Source organism: Diadema setosum, chromosome 7 (genome assembly GCF_964275005.1).
Source record: "Diadema setosum chromosome 7, eeDiaSeto1, whole genome shotgun sequence".
NCBI lineage: Eukaryota > Metazoa > Echinodermata > Echinoidea > Diadematoida > Diadematidae > Diadema > Diadema setosum.
The window spans coordinates 36,662,667-36,683,754 of record NC_092691.1 but is presented as its reverse complement, the minus strand read 5'-3'; the positions used below and the strand labels follow the sequence as shown (position 1 = coordinate 36,683,754).

Below are 21,088 nucleotides of genomic sequence, written 5' to 3'. Positions count from 1 at the left end.
TTTTCTTTCTCTCACGCCCGCTCTTCCTCCCTTTCTTCGACTGGTTTCCTCTTTTCCTTTCTTTCAACTTCTAATTGCGTGAGTGATCTAACCGTTTGTTTCAAGTGACGTGCCAGAGAGGGGGATATTTATGAATGCCGTGCTTGGAGACGATTAATGCCCTGCGCACATACAATCACGTACAGGCAAATTTGTCCTTGCCAAGTCTGATATCTGCACCCGTAAGTGACGGAAAAGGAGATTAATGGACAATACCCCTTTCAGACTGACTTTTAAGTGCAATTCCACTCCATATTAAAGTTGACTCTGATGAAATCAAACTAAACTACGTGCCGGATGTTTCAATGAAAGCTGGCATGCATTGTTAAAGCTATGAATTTTCCATGTTTAACCTCACAAACCTCCAGTAGGCATTGTTTATTAATGCGATCAGTTTATCATTTTTCTTTTTCATTGTTTTATCATATTTTGTAAAATTTTCTGATAAGCTTAATTACGAGGTTTTACAGAGCAGAAGAATATATTAAGAGTTTAAATTCAACAACCAACATAATACAACCATTTTTATCAACTTTAGACATTTAAAAAAGCTGCTGAAAAATAGAGAAAATTATTAGAATGTACATGATAATCTTGATATCTCTAAGAATTTTTCTCGTTATATGACGAGTGCTTATACTTCCAGATTATCTTACACTATGATTTATGCCTATGAGAAAGGCATGTTTATATTTCATTTCATTTCACTATTTTGATATTTCTCAAATTATGGATATACTTCAAAATAACATATACATGGTACAATTCAATATCTTTACAAAGCATAGATGCAGTTACAAATGGACAAAAATATATACCAAAGCATATATATATATCAGCAGATTTGCTTTTCCTCTTCTGCCATGTTCAGAACATGACTAAATGTTTCCCCCATCTCCCTCACACTCCCAGCATGTTGGCTGCGACTACCAGTTCAACTCGACAGCAGAGATGGACCGATGCGGGGTTTGTAGTGGAGACAACACCACCTGCCAGTTCATGAAGGGACGTAAGCTCGTCGAGTCTCGGCAGACAGGTGAGAGATAATGCCTCTTCTCCACACATAGAGGGCTGCCATGGCTATTCTCATATATATCTCTCTCCTATTATCTCTCTTTTTCTCTCACTCACTATCTTTCATATTTCCTTCTTTTTTGTCTATGTTGTTTTGGGTTGCGATTCAGGTACTGTATACGCCGACTATTTCGTGAGGTTTTTATTTTCGCAAATTTCGCGAGTCAGGTGCTGTATTCGCGAAATTAAAGACAAACAAAAATAATGACTCTGATCCCCGATATGAATGCGATGCACACGTATGTATTTCTCCGTTCAGAACAGTGCTCCACGATTGCGAATTTAACCACTCGTGAAATTGTCAGGAAGTCTCGATTTGCGAAAGTTTAGAATCGCTAAATATATAGCGCATACAGTATACAAGTGCCCTCAGATGGGGAAAAACCGCAAAACCGCAATACCTGTTCAGCTGGGATCCTCTCTTATACATTTAGAAAACTTTGTTGTACGTTTAAAAGCTTGCAAATGGAAATACAACGTCAAAGAAAAAAAAAAACATGATGGAAAGGACATGAACTCAACCTTCATGATGAGAAAATGACAGAAGGTTCATGAAGCAGTTGCTTTATGTGGGTTTTGAGGTTTGTCACACTTGTAACCGCATCTAATTTTTGAGGTAGGGCTTCTTGTGCAATCGGAGTTGCACAGATGACGAATATTCGCAGGTGCAGGTTTACAGGTATATGTATACAGTGCCTAAACAGTTTTGGTCTTCAAGAATGCCTTATGACTGTGAAGTAATAAAACAGAGGTGAATAGCATCCACTGTTCCCTCACAGTCTGAGTACAATGTATGTCTAGCTCATACTTCCATAAAACTTCCTTGAAACTCGCACTTGTGAATTGATTACAATACGTGGATCCAGTGAAATTTGAACTTGCAAATTTTCATTGTCTAAGGCTTTCTTTTGCAGATATCCTTTTTCATGTTGTTTTTCTTTAAGTAGCAACCAAAAATATCTGGTGGTTTTGTTTTTTTTTTTCAAATTCCAACACTTATCGACAAGGTTCATGATGAAAATTCTGCTGTCATTGTGACATACATGGAACACAAACATATCATATACTGACCGTTAGATCAGAAAATGGTTGCACTTTATGTAGGTACTTTCATGGTCTCTTTCACAGCAGGTTTTTCTCTTCTACCTTTGCTGTTTCATGTCTGTTGTAGATATTGGCTAATGCAGATGGTGCATTATATTTACAACATTCTTTGCAATCTTTTTGAGCTTAATTACGCACCAACTGGCTTGTCACAAAGTTGGATATAAGTTTTTGTCTCGAAAGGCAGAGAAGTAAAATCTATGCAGCAATGGCAATGCGTTTTCTTGCTTGTCAAGGATTTCTGTCTTTCCAAAAGATTTTCTCTTTCAGTTTTCGCCAGGACAGGTGCATGGGCACAACACACCTGCGATAATACTTCCGATCCTACGTGTTGGATTTCAAGCCATCTACTGGGGGTAAACCCTGGATTTATTTGAATCGGGATTGGGATTAGCTTACCGGTAATGCTCCCTTATTGGTTGGAATTTTCTCCAGGTAGATCGAACAGAAAGAAGAAAGAGGAATCGGTTAACAGTGGGGGAAGTTTCGGTCAAAGAGAACAGGAGAACAGGCTATTGAAAAGTGGATCATGATCCATTTCGGATACCAGAGATAATACTGACAATAAAAGACATGTGCCAGAGGGATCAAGCTGTACCCCCCTCTTTGATTTCTAAGAAGAAGAACAACAACAAAATGGAATAACATGTTATGATATCAACTTTCATTTTCATTTGTGGGGTAGATAAGGAAAACACAACATTCAGGAAATGATATCCCTTTTGGAATCAGAATCTTGTGAGAGATGGAAGGCCATGACAAAGTTATTCTCGTATCATCCTTGGCTCATTGCAATTCCTAAACCCTCTTTTGTTTTCTCTTATACCACAAAAAAAAAAGGACAAGCAAAGTGAAGGAAATTGTGCTGGAAAGTTTTTAACAATAAGCATGTACAAGCCACCTCAGTAGATGAAAAAGGAAAGGTATCTGTAAAACCAGATACATTCGTGGCATGTAAGTTTTGTAAATCATGGCTCCTCACAAAATTTCTAAAAGTTCCATGCACATGAAAATGTTTGGTTTTACAATGATTTAAAATTCAGACTGCAAGAAAGTGTTCCAATCACCTGTCTCTTTCTATCACCAAAGAAGTGAACCGCAATTAGTATCAATATCATGTAATTCCCAGAGTATGCTTGTTGATATCACTTTATTCATTGAATAATTACAATGAAAATTTTTTGATGATTTCACAGTATCTCTGTCACATGACCTAGCCTCTTAATAGCCATGATTATTCCGGAACTTGGAATAACATTTGATTTGGTGAGAGTGGTGTATGTTTGAACTGGGGCAAAATCCAGAAAACAAAACAAAAACATGGGTAAGTGCAGTGTTTTGGATGGAAGTCAAGGAAATGGAAAGGTCAGCGGGGATGACCTTTTCCAGTCAAATAGACAGTACCCAGGCATTTAAATGAATGTGTCATACTTCTGTTTCCACGGACAACTTGACTCAAATTATAGGTGATTTATTGTATTCTCCAGAGGTGTAAATTTCTCTCCTAATGGAATTACTTTCATCATGAAGCCATGGATACATGAGATAATGGTTGACCTTTTCTCTTCTTTTTTTTTTTTGGGGGGGGGGGATGGCATTGGAGGGAGAGGAAACAAATGTGTTATTATGTGTTTACAAATGATTTTCCGATGAAAAACATGTTCCTGTTTTGATCTGTCTGCATGGACACAACTAAATCAATTTCAGAAGACGACATAGAAAATTTGTTTCTCACGAGGTTGATGTATACATGAAACAAACACAACCTGTGGAAATTAGACTGTGATGAGTGTTTAGTCACGTAGTTTCCTGTTTTTTTAGCATTTCTGAAACACATGTATATTCGCTAAGTTGAATATTGCTGTACTACACATTTAATGAGCTGGCAGGATGTCACTTTTGGAGTTGATACATATGATAGTTTGACAAAAATCAGGTAACATCACAGTAAAATTTGTGTTTTATGAGGCATAAAATTATCAGAACTTTACAGTAATATGATTTCATTTACTTTGAAGGGAATGCTTGTTCTTAAATAACAACCAAGTGCTATCTCAAATTTTGTCTTTTGTATGACAAAAAAAAAAAGTGTTCAGCAAAATCTTTGCCCTGTCACGCCCTGCAGTATCTTGATTCTTTCTTTAAACATGCTGTGCAACAATCATATTAGTAGTCCCTGTTTCTGAAGAGTGTTATATCTGATCTAAAAGACAGTGTCATAGTGCGACATTTGGGACATAATGTATACTCTTTTCCACAGCATGGCATATTCATTGTTTTTTATACTTTAAAAGAAGCACGCTATGTGAGCTGACATGATCAGATAAAATCAAGATGTTGCTGGACTTCTGTCAGACTTTCACACAAAAGCTCTCAAACACCTTTCATTACCAAATCCCACTCACTTTAATTCCTTACTTTTCAAGTGTGACTTCAATCAAGCCAAGCAAATGATAATCACATGAGTTTAAAGGGGATAGAGATATCTTTTGATAGCTATCATTTGGAGCCTTTGTAACATTATGAAAACTTTCCCCCAATTTTGGACACAAGCCTTCCGAGCAACAACGTGTGTGCACGTTCAGGTCACCGGGTCACGTTGTTTACTCATCTCACGCTTGAACGGAGATAGCAAAGAGACGGGGCGTTTCCATTATCAAAATAGGGGTTCGCTGCATTGCATGGAGGCATTTGATGAAGCATAATTTCTGACACACTGTTACAAGCTACAGAAATCCTTGCATCTGACTGCCTGAGAGAAAATTTGTCTGACAGCTTTGTCGCGGACAAAAATGCTTCCTGAAATGCCTCAGGATTACATAGACAGCCACAGCTCTTATGAAAGCAGGGACTCCCCACCTCCCTGATGGAAGCCAGTATACGTACAGTACCGTAATTAACCATACGCAACTTTGTACATGTGGGACTCATTGCAACGAACCGATCGTTCATTGTTTGGCTGCCTAAGGACCTCATTCATTACCTCATTTTCTGGCTATGTAGACATTTTTTTCATGAAATTATGTACGCTTCCACCAATCTTAAAGCATACTTGATCATTTTAACCACCTTCATGGCCGTTGTAATAAGTTTTTTTTCGGACAAAATAGGAGGATTCCTCTTTAAAATACCTTGGGAAAGATCACCGTTGTCACATTCGGGCTTCTCGCGTGAGTGACAATGGACTGTACGTACGTACGATACCACGTACATCCGGTCATCTCCCTTTGCGATGAATAGTATCGCCCATTACGTCATCGCTAGGTTTTCTACTTTTGAGACAGTTTTTCCAATTGATCAGTAGTTTTAGCCTAAGAAAGCAGCGGAGTTAAATAACCAATAGCAATGAGTTTTATATAGTCATGTAGATTACAGCCTGCTCTATCCAAAACACTTCGCCCCAAGTTGATACGATATATGGTTCTGATTTGATCGATGTTGAAAACCAGCGAGTACGTACGAAATCGTGGAAATTTCGTCATTTCCCATAGACTTTTTACAAAAAGTGAACATGCTTAGCCAAATTAAAACTTGAAAAGCAGCGAAGATAAATACTCTCTGGAAAAAATCATAACATGAAAAGAAAGTAAATTTTGTCTTCTTTTCAAATCGCTTCGCCCCCTTCCGTGCCGTCAACAAGAAATATGACATATTTCAACATATAGCATCAAGATACGTTTTTTGATGCGAGAAATTACACGTTATAGCTAATCCGCGCGTGTGCGCACCGCTCGCGCAATCCTTATGTCCACGAAGTTTCACAATGTTATTCAGTTGTATACCCAGGAGTAAGGGATCTTGTGGGTGGCTTAACTTGATAGGATAAAGGGGCAAATCAGGCCATTAAGGGCCTTTTTACGTCTCTTCACAGAAGCTAGGGGGTATCACAAACCCAGAAAACCCTGCTTTCATTTCAAGACTCATGAAAAGGGCTGTGTGGGTTTTGTACCAACTTTAAGGTTGACTTATGAACTTTGTATGTGACTAGCTTCATTTGCAGACATTACAATTTTGATATATATGTATGATTTAGAAATATGTCATTTCATAAGGCAATTTTCTTCTTCCGATCAGGAGTAATCATTAGGTTCTAGGCATTATCATCAAAGCTAATCTCATGAAAAACTATTTCACATCAGCATTTTCTCTTCAAAAAAAGCATGAAACAATCCGATGTAGAAATGGACTCTTTACAATATAGATAAGCACTCTTTACAATTTGATTGTTTGTATCTTTTCACTTTTGTGTCAAGAAGAAAGGGTCAGTACCACTCCAATATCTTAAGGTCAAGGAAGCGTGGAGTATTATGACCTAGCTCTGAAGTGGGCAAATAGTTTACTGGGCAATTAGTTTACCAATGACCATGATTAATAGCTCCTATTTTAAACCACATGGTTGAAAACCCCATGGAATGCAGAGTATTATTTTTAAAGCTGTAGGTAACTTAGTTTCTTTTATTGAACAACAACCTATAATTACATAGCCCTACCTATGTTTGTGTGTAATATCATATATTTCAAGAGAATTATCTTTCTATTGTGCAGAGTATTTTTTGTAGCTTTCAGTATTGTTTTTATTGTATCTATTACATTAAGAAGTTATTGGACATTGTATTCAAACAGGTTTAATTCAGAGGCTCTAAAGTTCCTTGACTTGTCTCAAATTTCATCACATTGAAGCACAGCTGGAAGCAGAATTATAATTTTCAGGGTTTCTCAAATTCAGGTTCGACAAGCGGAAAGAAATAAAAGTTTTGAAATGCAAAGTTTGAAGTATTAGTATAAAGCTGAATGCAGGATATCATATATAAAAGCATGTTATGATGCATGAGTCTCCCGTTTTTGATTGATTGAACACATGCACAAACAAAGTGACTGATCGGAAAAAAGATCAGACCTGAAAGTTGTTCTTGTAGGGGCATTAGCAGTGACCATTGACTGATTGGTGGTCAGTTGTGGTCAGTGGTCATTTGCGAATAATCACAACACAGTTTACCGTTAAATGGTTTCCAATGCAGTGTATCATTCCAGTTTTTAACTGATGTTTTTGACATTTTGAGTGATGAGAATAAGTGGATAATTGGGGATTGAGGCAGGGGCTCTAAAGGTTAGTGACCCCTCAGCTCCTTCCTCTGCCATTTGACCAGGTCAGTTGCAAACGTTGCAGCTTCCACGAACTCTGTTCATCCCAGAAGCACTATTATTTCATTATGTAAACTGAATTAATGAAACCCAGACTACTTTTGTGTGGCTACTTGTATTCTTAATGGATTATAGTCTTTGAGTATTTAGTTCTTTAGCACTTTAGGATGATAATTGATCCACACGAAGGAGATGACTGAAAAGGTTGGTAATAAACATATTACCTTGCCTTAAAATAGATTGATTTGAAATGAAAATTGTTGGACAGATTGATGAAAAGGAAATGGGTAAATAAGGACTTAACAAGATAAACAGGTTGTTCCTTTTGTGACTACAGACAGCCTCTAAGTCCACTGATGTACTGCCCATTCGTTTGTTTGTTTGTTTGTTTGTTTTGTATTGAAATGAAATTTAGGACACATGTAGAAGTGAACAGGAGTGCCAAGTAGAAATACTCTGCAATATGATTGCATGACTCCAGCTAGACTATGCTTGTTAGTGGAATCCAGAAGCAAATCTATTAACCCATTGAAGATGAGTCCCGAGTATTCTCGGGCAGGTGTCTATGGGAAATGCGTATTGTACAGCAAAATCAAACTGTCCTCAACAGGTTAATATCTATTTCAAATTTGTATGGCAGATATCTTAATATAAATATATGCAGGTATTGTTTAGAAAGGAATAACATAGGCTACGTAGTAGATATGCATTCTTGAGTTCTGTGTTAATCTTTCCAACCAAACTGAATGGATAAATATGCTTTTTCACATCAGCCCGATGTTTCGAAATAGCGCGCTATTTTCTGACTTGGGGAAATTAACCCGATCATGAAATAGCGCGCTATTTGATAATATGAATACAAATTAGCGCGCTAATTTTATCGCTCTGATAGAGAAAATTTCTCGAGTCCAACTCGGGAAATTTCCGAAGTAGAGGGATAATTTGCGAACTACCGCGCTATTTGATAATGTGAAAAATGCCTTGAGAAATTAGCGCAATGCATCCCATCATGCCTAGCACTCTACTGGTAGGCCGACGCTATTTTCGCATGCTCAGCTGTCGAATTAGCTAGAAAAAATTTCGGGCTAATTCTCTGTGGGCTTATGTGAATAGGAAATGAAATAGCGCGCTAATTTGCGATCGCGAAAAATATCTTGAGCTTGGATTTTTATCGGGCTGATGTGAAAACGTCTAATGAGTTTTAATATGTTTGCTTTTAACTGTCCAGTGCCAAGCTGGGATCATCATGATTTTGCATCAGTAACAAAATCAAGTTAAGATAATGGCTTAATCGAAGTAACAGCAGATGGAGTGAAATTAGGAGACAAAGGGTGGTTTGTAATGATTGAGTTAGAATGGTTGGGGCTAAGGGATAAAGGCAAAGACAAAGAAAGAATATGGCAATACAGTAGATGCATGAATCCTTTCACCCTATATTTATAAGAGCTGAATGTGACCGGTATCGTGGATCAGCTGGGGTGGGGTGGAGGGGGAGGGGAGGATAATTCATTGTCATGGAAGATGGTCTGCAGGCCAAGCAATAGTTTCCCTGTTGCCACAGAGGTGAAGAGGTTAAGTGAAAAAGAAAAAAAATCAAATTCCTTTCTTACTCCTTTCTTAGCTGATTCGTTCAGACTTTAATACACACCTATTCCTTCAACTGATGAAACAGATGAGAGGAAGAAATGCAGTCTGGGTAGGAATAAAAGCCCGGAAAGACCGAGAAAATTGATTTGGGAGCCACATCCATCAATTCTGACAGGGCGGCGGCTCGTAATCTAAGAGAAGTCATCTTTTTTTGGAGTTCATCTCATCATCGAGAGGTTAACTTTTTGGTCTTCCCCATTTGGTCATGATGGCCACTTCAGCCACTGCTCTTTAGACAAATTTGTGTGTCATGCCTCATTATGGGGAGACATCGTAACAGAGTTTTCATATCTTTGGGGGAAGGGATGGCATTTGATCTGTTATTTTACTTTTTAAAGTCGCAAGTGAATGTGTTTCTGCTTTCTTTTTATGATTTTTGTGTGCCTGTTTACCCATGTATGCTTTATAATTTTATGTAAGAGAGAGGGCGGGGCCTTTTAAAATTAACAAACATAGCTTGGTAAAAGTGACGGAGCAACAGTTGATGTAGCTGGTAGTTTATTACCCACTCTAAGTTGGGCAGACACACATGATGCAGTGATTTGACTGGGGTATAGAGAGGTAATTTAGATAAAGATGCATGGTATGCCATCAGATGAATCTGGGGGTGTTTTTAGGGGGTGCCTCCAGCTCCACCAAGTTGTCCTGGTAGAAAGAAAAACCTTTGGGTATGTGGCTGAGCGAAAATTAGATTTTGAAAACTATGTGCCTGTATATCCATCCCGAGCTTAATCACATCTTTATGGGTCCCAACCGTCTCCCAATTTTCACCGAAGTAGTATGTCCCATCCAGAGTTCAGTGACCTCATGCAGTATTTGCCAATATGAGGTGAAATTATAGTAAAGCCTTTATTTAGATTGTACATTGCCACCATTTGCATACTCCATTTTGTTTATTTCTCTCCCTCTCTTCCAGTTTTCTTTCTCGAGTTTCTGAACATTTCAAGTACAATAGTAGCTTATCAGCTAATTGGGCAGGGATTATGTTTTATCCAGGCAGAAGTTCAAAGTTCAAAGTTCAAAGTTCAAAGTTCAAATTTATTTCATATTTCCATTTCTCAATGATGAGATTACAAAATTATTGACAACAAAACAAGAATACAATATATATATATACAATCATGTCTTCTGATTGTAGAAGAAAAAGAAAAGAAAATATACTTGACACAAATGTACATGGTCATATCGTGTGAAAATGTCACTAGTAAGTATAAGAAATATGATGGGGCCTACATTAAAGCTTTAAAGCTTGTAAAACTGTAGTTTCCCGAGTTCATAGGCATATAATTTAACACGGAGGACGGATATGTTTGTCTTGACCAACTAAAATTACACCAGTACAAAAAAATTGATGAGTAATAAATCGGTTGTTGAACCCATTATATTAAACTAACTGCTGAAGGTTGCAGAAAATGTTGATTTACAAGAAGTATTCATTGTGAGAGTCACATTATAGATTGGAAATAAATTTCTTGTGAGGAAAACCATATCCTGATGATTGCCAAGACATAATGGCACGTGTAGGTCTATATTTCTGATGCCAAAATGACTTGTGATTGCTGCTTTCAAGAGTCCAGAAAATTGTGTACTCACAAGACTTCTGAATTTACTTTTAATATCATTACCATGTCATCATCATCATCATTACTTTTATATCAATTACTGCAAAAGTAGAAGTTTTCATGCAAGCATTTTCTTTCTTTCTTTCTTTCTTTTTTGCGATCAGTCAGGTAAAATGAATTTCACATGTTTGTAATCCCACAGAATCAAAGAGATAAAATGCTATTCCAAATGAGAAGCAATTGACTGTTTGGATGTTATTATATTCGCGCTAGCCTCAAGTCGCGAAAAATGCATTGAACTTTCCACACCACAAAAATGTCCACTTTTATAGGATCATGACTTATTCTCATCTTTATTATTATTATTAGCATCATCATCATCATCATCATTGTTGCTACCATCGTAATCAGTAGCAGTAGTTATTGCTGTTGAAGAGTTCAATGTTTTTGTATTCTCACTGTGGAGAAGCATGAGCCGAGGTGAAGGGGAAAGCGAGGAAAGGAGAAAGGGATATGAAATGGACTTAAAGGACAAGTTCACCTTCATAAACATAAGGATTGAGAAAATGTAGCAATATTAGTAGAACACATCATTGAAAGTGTGAGGAAAATCGGACAATCCGTTCAAAAGTTCTGAATTTTTGAAGTTTTTGTGCAGTAACCGCTGCATGAGAAGACTACTGCAGTGTACGGTGTCACATGCATACAACAATACAAGGAAAATATAAAGAGAATTTCACAAAATTTCATCTTTTAAAAAAAGCACACATTCCCTTGACTCGTTACCGGTCTATGTTCTGGGTAATATTATTCCCCCTGCCTTTAGAAAGAGACAAGTCAAATGCTCTTTTATTATGCGAAAAAAAATGAAAATATGTTGAATTTTCTTTACATTTTCTTTATACTGTTGTACTCATATGACATCACAAGCTGTAGTAGTCTCCTCGTCCAGCAGTTCCAACACAAAAGTTTTAAAAATTCATAACTTTTGGCATCGATTGCCCAATTTTCCTCAAACTTTCACTGATGTGTTCTAGTAATATTGCTGCATTCTCTCAATCCTTATGTTTATGAAGGTGAACTTGTCCTTTAATTGCAGGTCCGTGTGTGAGCTTACATTATAGGCACAGTTGTGAAGTCCAAAACCATGTCATAGCAACTTGGCAAATTTCAACCAGTTGCAGTCTTGCTGGACGTTTGAGCCTCCATGCTCTTGAGGACTATCAGTAATGGAGACTGCAGGTCAGCCATGGCACTTGATGTTTGGATGATGGATGGATTGGGCGGATGACAGTCATCCGAGGGATTTGTAAACATGGTGCCCCCTTGAACGATTGGGCATCATTTTACCACCGGTGGTGCACATCTCGGCAGGATGGTGAATTGGAAGTATTTGACAGTGATGTAGTTCACATAACATGCACTGGACAAGTTTGAATTCATTTTATGCATCTGAAGAGATATATAGCACGATAATTGTTCATAACATCTAAATATCTGTTATTCATAATCAAGCCAAATTACCTGGTATGATCTGTATGTGTGTATCGTGTGTGCAGTTACATTCTTATGAATACAAGGATTTTAAACTAAGATGTGAACTTCATTCCATTATAGAGGACATGATATTGAGGTTGCCAAACAAATACAATGATGAAGTGTTTTGAGTCATTTCAGTGACCATTTTTTGGAATAACAGAACTCTATACCCTGTATTAAAGATAGTTGTCAAGCCATTTGCTAATAATTTTCTATATGATTCCAAGGAGGTATCACACACCTTAGTGATTCATACTGTACACTGTCAAAGGAAAATACTTGTGAGATACCGCATGACCTCCTGACAAAGTACATTGGCACAAACTGTATACACCAATAGCGTTTCTGCTGTAAGATTAACTTGTATTTCAACAAACAAGAGGTGTTGATATCCACCACTCACAGTCTGGTAAATATTGCATGGCAGTCATGTATCATCACTGTTTTTTAGGGTGTGAAAGTTTATTATAGGTCAGTGTGGTGCGTGCAGCTAAATGAAAGACGGTGTCTTAACTTTAATTGGCCCCACGTCAAGGAAATAGTTTGGAGGGCAGATACCAGTCTCCGTCCCAAAATGTTTGCTGGGAGGTACACATGATGCCTCTGAACTACCTGATAGGACAGAGGAAGGAGGCAGGAAAACAGAATGAGGGGGGGGGGGGGGGAGGAGAGTGGAAGGAGGGGGAGGGGGTGGGAGTAACCCCAGCATCTATCCTTTTAACCCTTTGAGGACGATCTGATTTTGCTGTAACACGCACTTCCCATAGACACCTGCCCGAGTATACCCGGGGCTAGTCTTCAACAGGTAAATGTAGTAGATGAGACAGTGAGATTGTGTTTTAACCCATTGAGGATGGACTGATTTTGCGACAACACGCATTTCCCATAGACCCCTGCCCGAGTATACTCGGGACTTGTCCTCAACGGGTTAATGGCACTGTATTCATCTGCGCCAGGCCTGCTGATGCACTTGTATTTTGGTACACTCAAGGAGTTACCAATTGCTTGTAACTCCTTGGTACACTTACTGTGGACTATACTACATGGAAGAAAGAAGAAGAAGAAGAAGAAGTATTGGATTCAGATGGAGAAATGAGAGCACTACTGTAGCAACCAATGAATGCTAGTGGGCTAGAGGGGCCTCTGTGTGTGGGATGGATAGAGAACTAAGCTAGCCAAACATATTGATGGATCGCAACATGAGTTGGACAAACAAAAAACAGAGCTGGCGTAATTAGAGTTGGGGAGGACCTCCTTAACTTGCCAGCCCGGAGGATGGAACCCCGGTCCTCTGATGACTGATGGGGGGAAATGGGAAGATGAACGCCGTCTTCTGAGGATGGCGAGGGATGTGGGTGTTCTTCCACATTCCTCCGCATACTAGAACAAGATCATCATCAGCGGCGGGCTCATCATATATTTTGTTTTCTTGATTAGGCCAGGGGGACATGAATTTTTATAGAGATTGAAAGTAACTGCATGCTTCATCAGAAAGGGAACTTGTTTTGAGGAGAAGCCATTTTATATTCTTCGTGCACAAAGGGGGATGTTCATTCCGTGGGACATTTACCTTTGTTATTACAGGGCAAGGACAAGCATTTTTGCTTTCGAAGCTGGATCAACTTTTTGAAGGACTGAAGGCCTGCGATGTCTTGTTGAGTGTTTGTCAGGAAAGATATCGATAATCATGAGTTATCTAGGTAGAGAGGGACAGGTAGAGAGAGGAAAAAGACAGACAGAGAGATTAGAGAGAGAGGGGGAGAGAGATCTTGATAGGAAGGCAACAATTCTGTCATAATATGTTTAAGTTTTGTTCCTATTTCAAGCTAAAGAAATACCGGTACTAGATTTCTCAATAGTTTGATATGCATTAATGTGGGAGAACTTTCCTACTGGATGTATTTTACGACATCATTAACTTCTTCAAAGAGATAGCAGTCTGAAAGTCATTTTAAGGGAAATCATATGAACAGTAGAACTACTCGGTAGGTCTGACCAAGGAGGTATATGTTAGAAACTGCTAGTTTTTGGTTCTTCTATACATCACAGATGAAGTTTACGTTTGTGTTCCCCCTCCCACAGAGAGAATTAGGCTCATATCTGCTAAGGGGAAATGAGAGACATTGTCCTGATAACTTGGGCACTTTATTTCCACTTGAGGGATCAAGTCTTATGATTCTACTTTTGGACATTACTCTTCTGTTCTTTTGTTTACATGTTTTCTTGCGTAGTATCTCAGTGTCAGACATGTTGTTTACATTCATGTATGCCAAATTACTGATTCCTTGACAGGATATCAAAGATTTAGAAAAAAATTGACCGGCGATTGAACCTAATTCCGAGATCATTGCATTTGTCATCTAATTTAGATGGTAGAAGTCTTGAGGGAATCTACGTGAATTGGTTTTCTGCCACATTAAAGGAGAATATTTAATTACTTTTTGGTCATGTTCCAATTTTCTCGATGGTGTCCACACATTTTCTCAGATACCATAGCGATATTTGTTTTTACATATGCACAATTCAAAACTGTGAAAGACATATATGTGACAAAAGTTTGGGTAGGAACCAATTAAAAGAAAAACAGCTCCTACAGAGGGGCTTTTGCAGAACAGAAACATACAATGTAATGCCAGGTATGAAATATTTCATTTCTCCTGGGAATAATTCATTCCTTCTCTGTTTTAAATTAGCATGCATAGATTCTTTAATCACTAGTCTCTAATTAATGTTCTTTGTTCATTTTTTAGATTCATTTATTTGATCATAGATATTCATTTATTTATTTTGAAAGTTATCTGTTCAGTCTGTAAGTTAGCCATTTATTTTCTCACCCATTCCCCAGCCAAATATTCATCTGTGTATTTTTCCATCTATTTGTCCATTTATCCATCTGCTGCCTCATCTATGTACAAATCTCTTTTTCTCTCTTACTTTCTCCATCTATCTATCTATATCTATCTATCTATCTGTCTATCTATCTATCTATCACTCGATGGAACCGAAAGGAAATATTTCACTCCATGACTCACTGTTAACATTCAAATAACTTTCAGGCCTGATTATGACATTGTAGTGGACTCAAGTGGGGGGATCTGGATAGATCCCTTGAGGGAACTACACCATCAAGTCCAAAGCCAAATCAGATTTGGCAAACAACATTCTGACCGAGATCCTGTGTCTGCGAAATATCACACGAATTACTCATAATGCAATAATTCAATCATTCCGTCAACCGTGGCACGTAGTGCTGCCAGTGTTTATGATGGTGCTTGTGGAAGTGTGACTCTGGATGGAAAAGGGAAAGAAGGAGGGGAAGGATCGAGAGGGGAGGGGAGCAGAGAGGAGGGGGAGGAGAGGGGAGGGGGCTGGTTTGGATGGCAACAGAAGTTTTACCCTGCCCATTTTCTTTTTCTTTCACAGGGACAATTTCACTGACTCTTTCTTCATACTTGTTTAAAATGCTGTTTGCTGCTTCAATGCCATCCTCCACCTGTCCTCTGTATTTACCATGCCTTCACTGAGAACCTAGTTTACTGCTAGCCTTTTCCCAAGGCTCTCATGCTATTTATAATAATGATAATTATGAGTTACATGATCATCTCTCAGGGTACAAGCCGTTTGACTTCTGTAGAAGCCTGCTGTCCCCATGAGGTTGTATTCATACTCCCCGTCAATGGGAATTTCAACATCCCTGCCTCCTACTTAGCTTGAGAATAAATTTTATGGCATACTTTTAATATTTCTTTTAATTTGATCTTATGCATTCATTAGTTGATGATACCTATGAGACATTTTACTGGGAAAGTAGCTGGTACAGCTGTATTGTTTAGTTCTGTTTCAACTCATGTGGAATAATTTTTTTTTTTTTAAAGATAAAATACTTGTCAGAGTTTAGATGATAATGACAAGTGCTAATGCTAGCTGATATCGTGATATTTAGTGCCAATATTTCATACAGTGGTTGCCCATGTTGTGAGTCATCAAAACTTTGGCATCACATCAAGACTTTGTTGAAGTAGACCAGAACTGTGTTCTTAGGAAAAAGGGCCGGTCAAGATAAAGTAATGAACTGTAGAACTGTGCCTAACTTTCCTGTCTTCTTCTTCTTCTTCTTCTTTTTTGTCACATCATGGAATCCTTTTTCAGATGACAAAAATATCCTGTTTGTAATCAAGTTTGTGAACTACATGTGCAGTCATGTTTAGGCTTGCAAACACTTGAGATGCCTACATGAGTCTTCTTGCGGATAGGGAACTGAAAACGACATTCCGTGCAACAGCTGTGTTGCAAACTTTGTGGCCTGCCAATCATACATACAAATCTTGCTATGTGTACATGTAAGAGTGGGTATGTGCACGCACGTATATCCCTTGAGCGTCAAAGTAAATACAGTGTCAAGTTAATCCGAAGCCCCGCAACTGACCTGTTTTAGCGGTTGAACCATTGAGAAGATGAAAAGCATACCCAGAATCAAGCAATTCTTGATTGTGAATCAGTGGTGGACCATGAGTGAGTAAAAATGATAGAAATGTAATTTTGCAATGCCTTCAGATGCCCAAAAATATCTGGACTGATTTCATACATGTTTCTGATAAACATTGACAAGTGAGTACTTTTCTTTTCTTTCTTTCTTTTTTTTTTTTTTTGCCATTAGCAAGGCCCCCTAAGTCATCTGTGGACTTTGTTTGTGACATTCTGGTGACCCTGTAGGCATTTTGGATGCTGAACACCCTGCTCAAACTGAGGGAAGACACTGAGGGGTCAATGTGTTCCAGCTTAGCTAGGAGAGAAAGATTATAAAGATGTCATTTTGTCATGTTTTGGTCAGGCAAGCCAGTCAAATAGCAGCATAAACAAACAAACAAACCCAGAAAAATTTGAAAACTCATCATTCTCACTTCTAAGAAAATGAGGGGTTAATAACATAACCTCCAAAAGAGATAAAAATGTCACTCGTGGGAATTGTACAAGTTTCCTTCATTCAATTCGCCAACAATGGCTCGCTTCAGCTTTCTAACAGGTTGAAAACTACTTCTTGTGTGATAAACAGAGCTGAGGAACATTTTCATTGTCAAACTGGGAGGTAATTGGATCTGCAATGTGGCACATGCTATTCTGATCCAATTTACCAATGCAACCATTTTTTTTTTAAGTTCTGGACAAAACTCCGAAGAGGTTGCACAGAAAGGCTGCAAGTTCTCAGGGTTAATGACACCACGCTGTCAGAGAATCGACCAGGGCACAGATCCTGTGCGATTTCAGTCTGATACTGACTTTCTTTTATCGGCTCCACCCCATGCTAATCTGACCTTTGGTCCTGGACCGATTGACAGGACGAGAAAATATTCACTTGACAGACTCAAAACACAATATCTGGGAAAATCGGCAAGTACATTGGTGTATGGATATGGATGTATCCTACAGGAAAAGTTTTTCTACAACATCCCCTCCACTCCCTTTGATACCTTTCAATTTACACCCCCTGCCCCGCCTTCCCCCCCCCCCCCCCCCCAATCCTCCATCGAGATGGGGATGTCTTCCAGTTGAATGGAATCTGTCACAGTGACCCCTCATGCTCTGTCGACCATATGACAAGGAAATCGTGGGGAATGCCTCCAGGTTTTGTTTATGGTTTTGTTTTTTGTTTTTCCTTTTTTTTTTTCTTATCGTACTTTCCGGCACAAGGCATCTCTTCCAATACCGGGCATTTGTTGGAAGAACAAACACCAGGAGAATGTTGGCAGCATAGTGATGTATAGATGATAGGTGATAACTCGGGAGAAGACAGGAAGAGAACCACTGAGAAAAACAGAAACAGAGACGACACAGTTAAAACAAAATATTTTCTGTCTAATATGATTGACATTCATTCATTGTGAAGGACCTTAGAACAGCATCGATTGGAATAGCATCAAGAAAGATTCCCACATAACATGTATGTCACTAGCATCACTTTTTTTTTTCTTTTCTTAGCAACTATCTCACAGATGATTGAGATGCCATCTAGGCACTTATGAAGATCTTAAAAAAAAAAATCAGGAGTTTTGCTTCCTGTTTTCATCTTTAAGATGGCTGCCAGATTTTGATGTAGAAAATACAAAACAAAAACATGTTAACCAGTGAATGAATGGTGCCTAGCGATGTTAGACAAAGTAATTTTGACTGTAATCTACCCTCCTGTTAATACTTTTTGTGAAAAAAAGGAGTTCAAGTTCTGACCCCTCATTTTCTTTTCTTTTTTTTCAAAAGGGCAAATGCTGTAAAGGTTGTGCTTTATAGAACAAAATTAAATCTATGTATTCATTTGTATTTAGTGGCCTTGAAATTAAATATTGGTCTATACAGGCTTTCTCACCTTTTCCTGTCATTATGCTACTTCTGATATCTGAACAGTCGACATTATCAGGACAGAATAATGATAAACAGGAAGAGGAAAATGAACATTGATTTGGGAGTAACTTCATGAAGGCATACCAGGGTGTCAGAACTCTCATAAGAGGACACAATTTTAACTGTCACTCTCAACTGATGATGAGTTCAGTTCCGTGACCTCCAACATAAACCATTTCTAGTGACGAATGCGTGCCTGCTACCAAGCAATTTATTGGAAGATGGGGGCAAGAACCAGGTCAGCTAAGCACGTTTGGTTATAAAGGGATGGTGGTGTTACCTAGAGTTATGAGCTCCTTTAGTGTGGATCAAAAATAACCCCAAAACATAAACAAATCCTGACAAGACATTTCCGGAAGTCTGTGACAGATGGTGAGCATTCGATCACCTTCTTTTATGTGCAACCAAGGAGCTGTGTTTGAAGTTCCTTGGTGGAACTGCCACTTCGTGTAACTTGTGCTTGAAGTTGCTTGTATACATTGTCCAAGAGTCACTGTTTCATTTCATTCTTGCTTTTGTCATGACAAGATAGAGTTGGATAATCCTGTCGAACACATCTGGAACTGATCTAGTTGAAGACTGCTTTTGCCATGTAGTAAGAATGAATGAATGGTGCATTCCAAAAAGTCATAAGTTTTGGATTCTTTGCCATAGTATCATTACATCAGCATGTGCACCACAACAGAACAATATTAAATTTGATGCATCATACTTATGTGGGCCAAATTTCATCGCATCAGAATGCATGCTCTCATTCTTATATCAAAATTTTCATTGACAAATTGCTATGGCCGCTACAGCTCAGGTCTGTGGGAAGAAAGAAAACCCCAAATGCAGCAAAAACAGTTCCTTTTTGGAAGCATCGTATGTGTTGTGTATGATCAATTGACCTAAAATGGCCCATATTCATAGAAGTACAAAAAAGAAGCACATGTTTCCATACCAGATAGGTCCCTTAGTTGATGAGTGAGTGAATGAGCTGATTCAATCCTTGAGGTATTCAAAGCAGGGTTACTCATGTTAGCCCCAGCTGCATGTAGTGAGTGATGTCTCGTAATGTTAAATTATGTTATTGCTCACTTTCCGTTGTTTTGTTTTTGTTTTTTTCTGACAGTAATCTGTATCACTTCCCCTATCTTGTCTCCTTGTTCTGTAACATCTTTATTGGTGTCCATATTCAGTTCTCAATTGCTTGTAACTGTCCCGGTTTCTGTCAGAACATTTGATAAACTTGATTTGTGATAATAATGACCACCAAAAAGAAGGTGTTTGTGAGTAAATTGTTGCTTGTTTGGAACCTCTAATACAATTTGAAGATTCAAAGATGAAAAGATGCTTGTGATCAATAAACAAAGTCTCTTTCCTTGCATTGCTTCTTTTGAGTCGCATTTTTCATTGTTTTGGGAATTTGTATTTTACTTTTAAATGAAAAGTCAAGGTTTTATTAAATCATCAGTATCAATATACCTCTTATAAACATATTATACAAGTAAGAGAATGTTGTATATAGTGCAAAATGCTTGCCTCAGAGGACAACTCCACACATAGTTCAACACGACTTTCATTTATATAATAAGGTAAGACACACAGGATAGAAGGAGAAATCAAAGCTAAAGTCAAAAAGATATGTAATGTTACAAGTTTTGTATGTTTTTGCTGCAAGTGATATCAATATACATTTTCCAACATACTGGTCCTCTTTTTTGTTTCATGTGAAAAAATAGTGATTTTAGAGACAGGTGAATGGGAGATTTGTTAGGCAATGGCATCAACACCCTATCTAATTAAAGTTTATGTTTGCAACTAGTATCACTGTTATGTGAAAATGTTAAAACTTCGCAGCTTTCTTATATTAGATCCAATTTGGGTGAAAGTTCTGCCACCATTCTGTACATCCGATGTTGCTCTTCTATGTGTCAAAGCCGACTTGAACATTGTACAAAATTGCACTGTAGAGCAACTGTGTGACAAGAGAAGTCACAAAATATGAGTGGGGACTTCCAGTGTGATATACAGGTTCATATTTATCAATTTTTTAGAAGAACCTGTTGTAAGTCCTGTATGAAATCTATTGTTAGGTTAAAATCTTACAGGGAATAGGGTTAACACTGCATTCGTATGCTGACAGAGTGTCCGAAACACAAGAATGGTCGAGGCCCACAACAAGTAGAAACTGATGCGTGTGGATGATTCATATCCATTCCCAATTTCTTCTAATATGGCCTACTTTTATTAAATGGGTCATTCACAATATAGTCTTACTCCTAGAAAGTCTTCTCGTGCTGCAACTTGATATCGCGACATCCTGTGATGTCCAAAAATTCACATGTGCTCCACACATGTGAAGGAAATTCCAATTGTCCTAAGCCTCGGATCTTGGCCGCACTTTCTCACTCGTACAGGATGTAATTGAGAATATGGAGATGAGCCCAGCTTGAGACATTCTGTCCATTTTCTCTCTTTCCATTTTTTTTTGGGGGGGGGGGAGGGGAGGGGGGAGGGGTAGTTAGACTTTAATTGTAGTAAAAGCATGTGTTGACCCCCCCCAAAAAAAAAAAAACAAAACAAAACAAAAAAAACAAAAAAAA

General features: G+C 38.2%; 1 protein-coding gene across 1 annotated transcript in view; it reads left to right on the top strand.

The window, feature by feature from the left end:
- The window catches only part of LOC140231212 (ADAMTS-like protein 3), a 221,438-nt gene that overhangs the window by 104,033 nt on the left and 96,317 nt on the right, over positions 1-21,088 (top strand). The window contains exon 4 of the mRNA XM_072311358.1: positions 952-1,075. Coding sequence (XP_072167459.1) covers positions 952-1,075 — 124 coding nt within the window. The remainder of the gene's footprint in view (positions 1-951; positions 1,076-21,088) is intronic.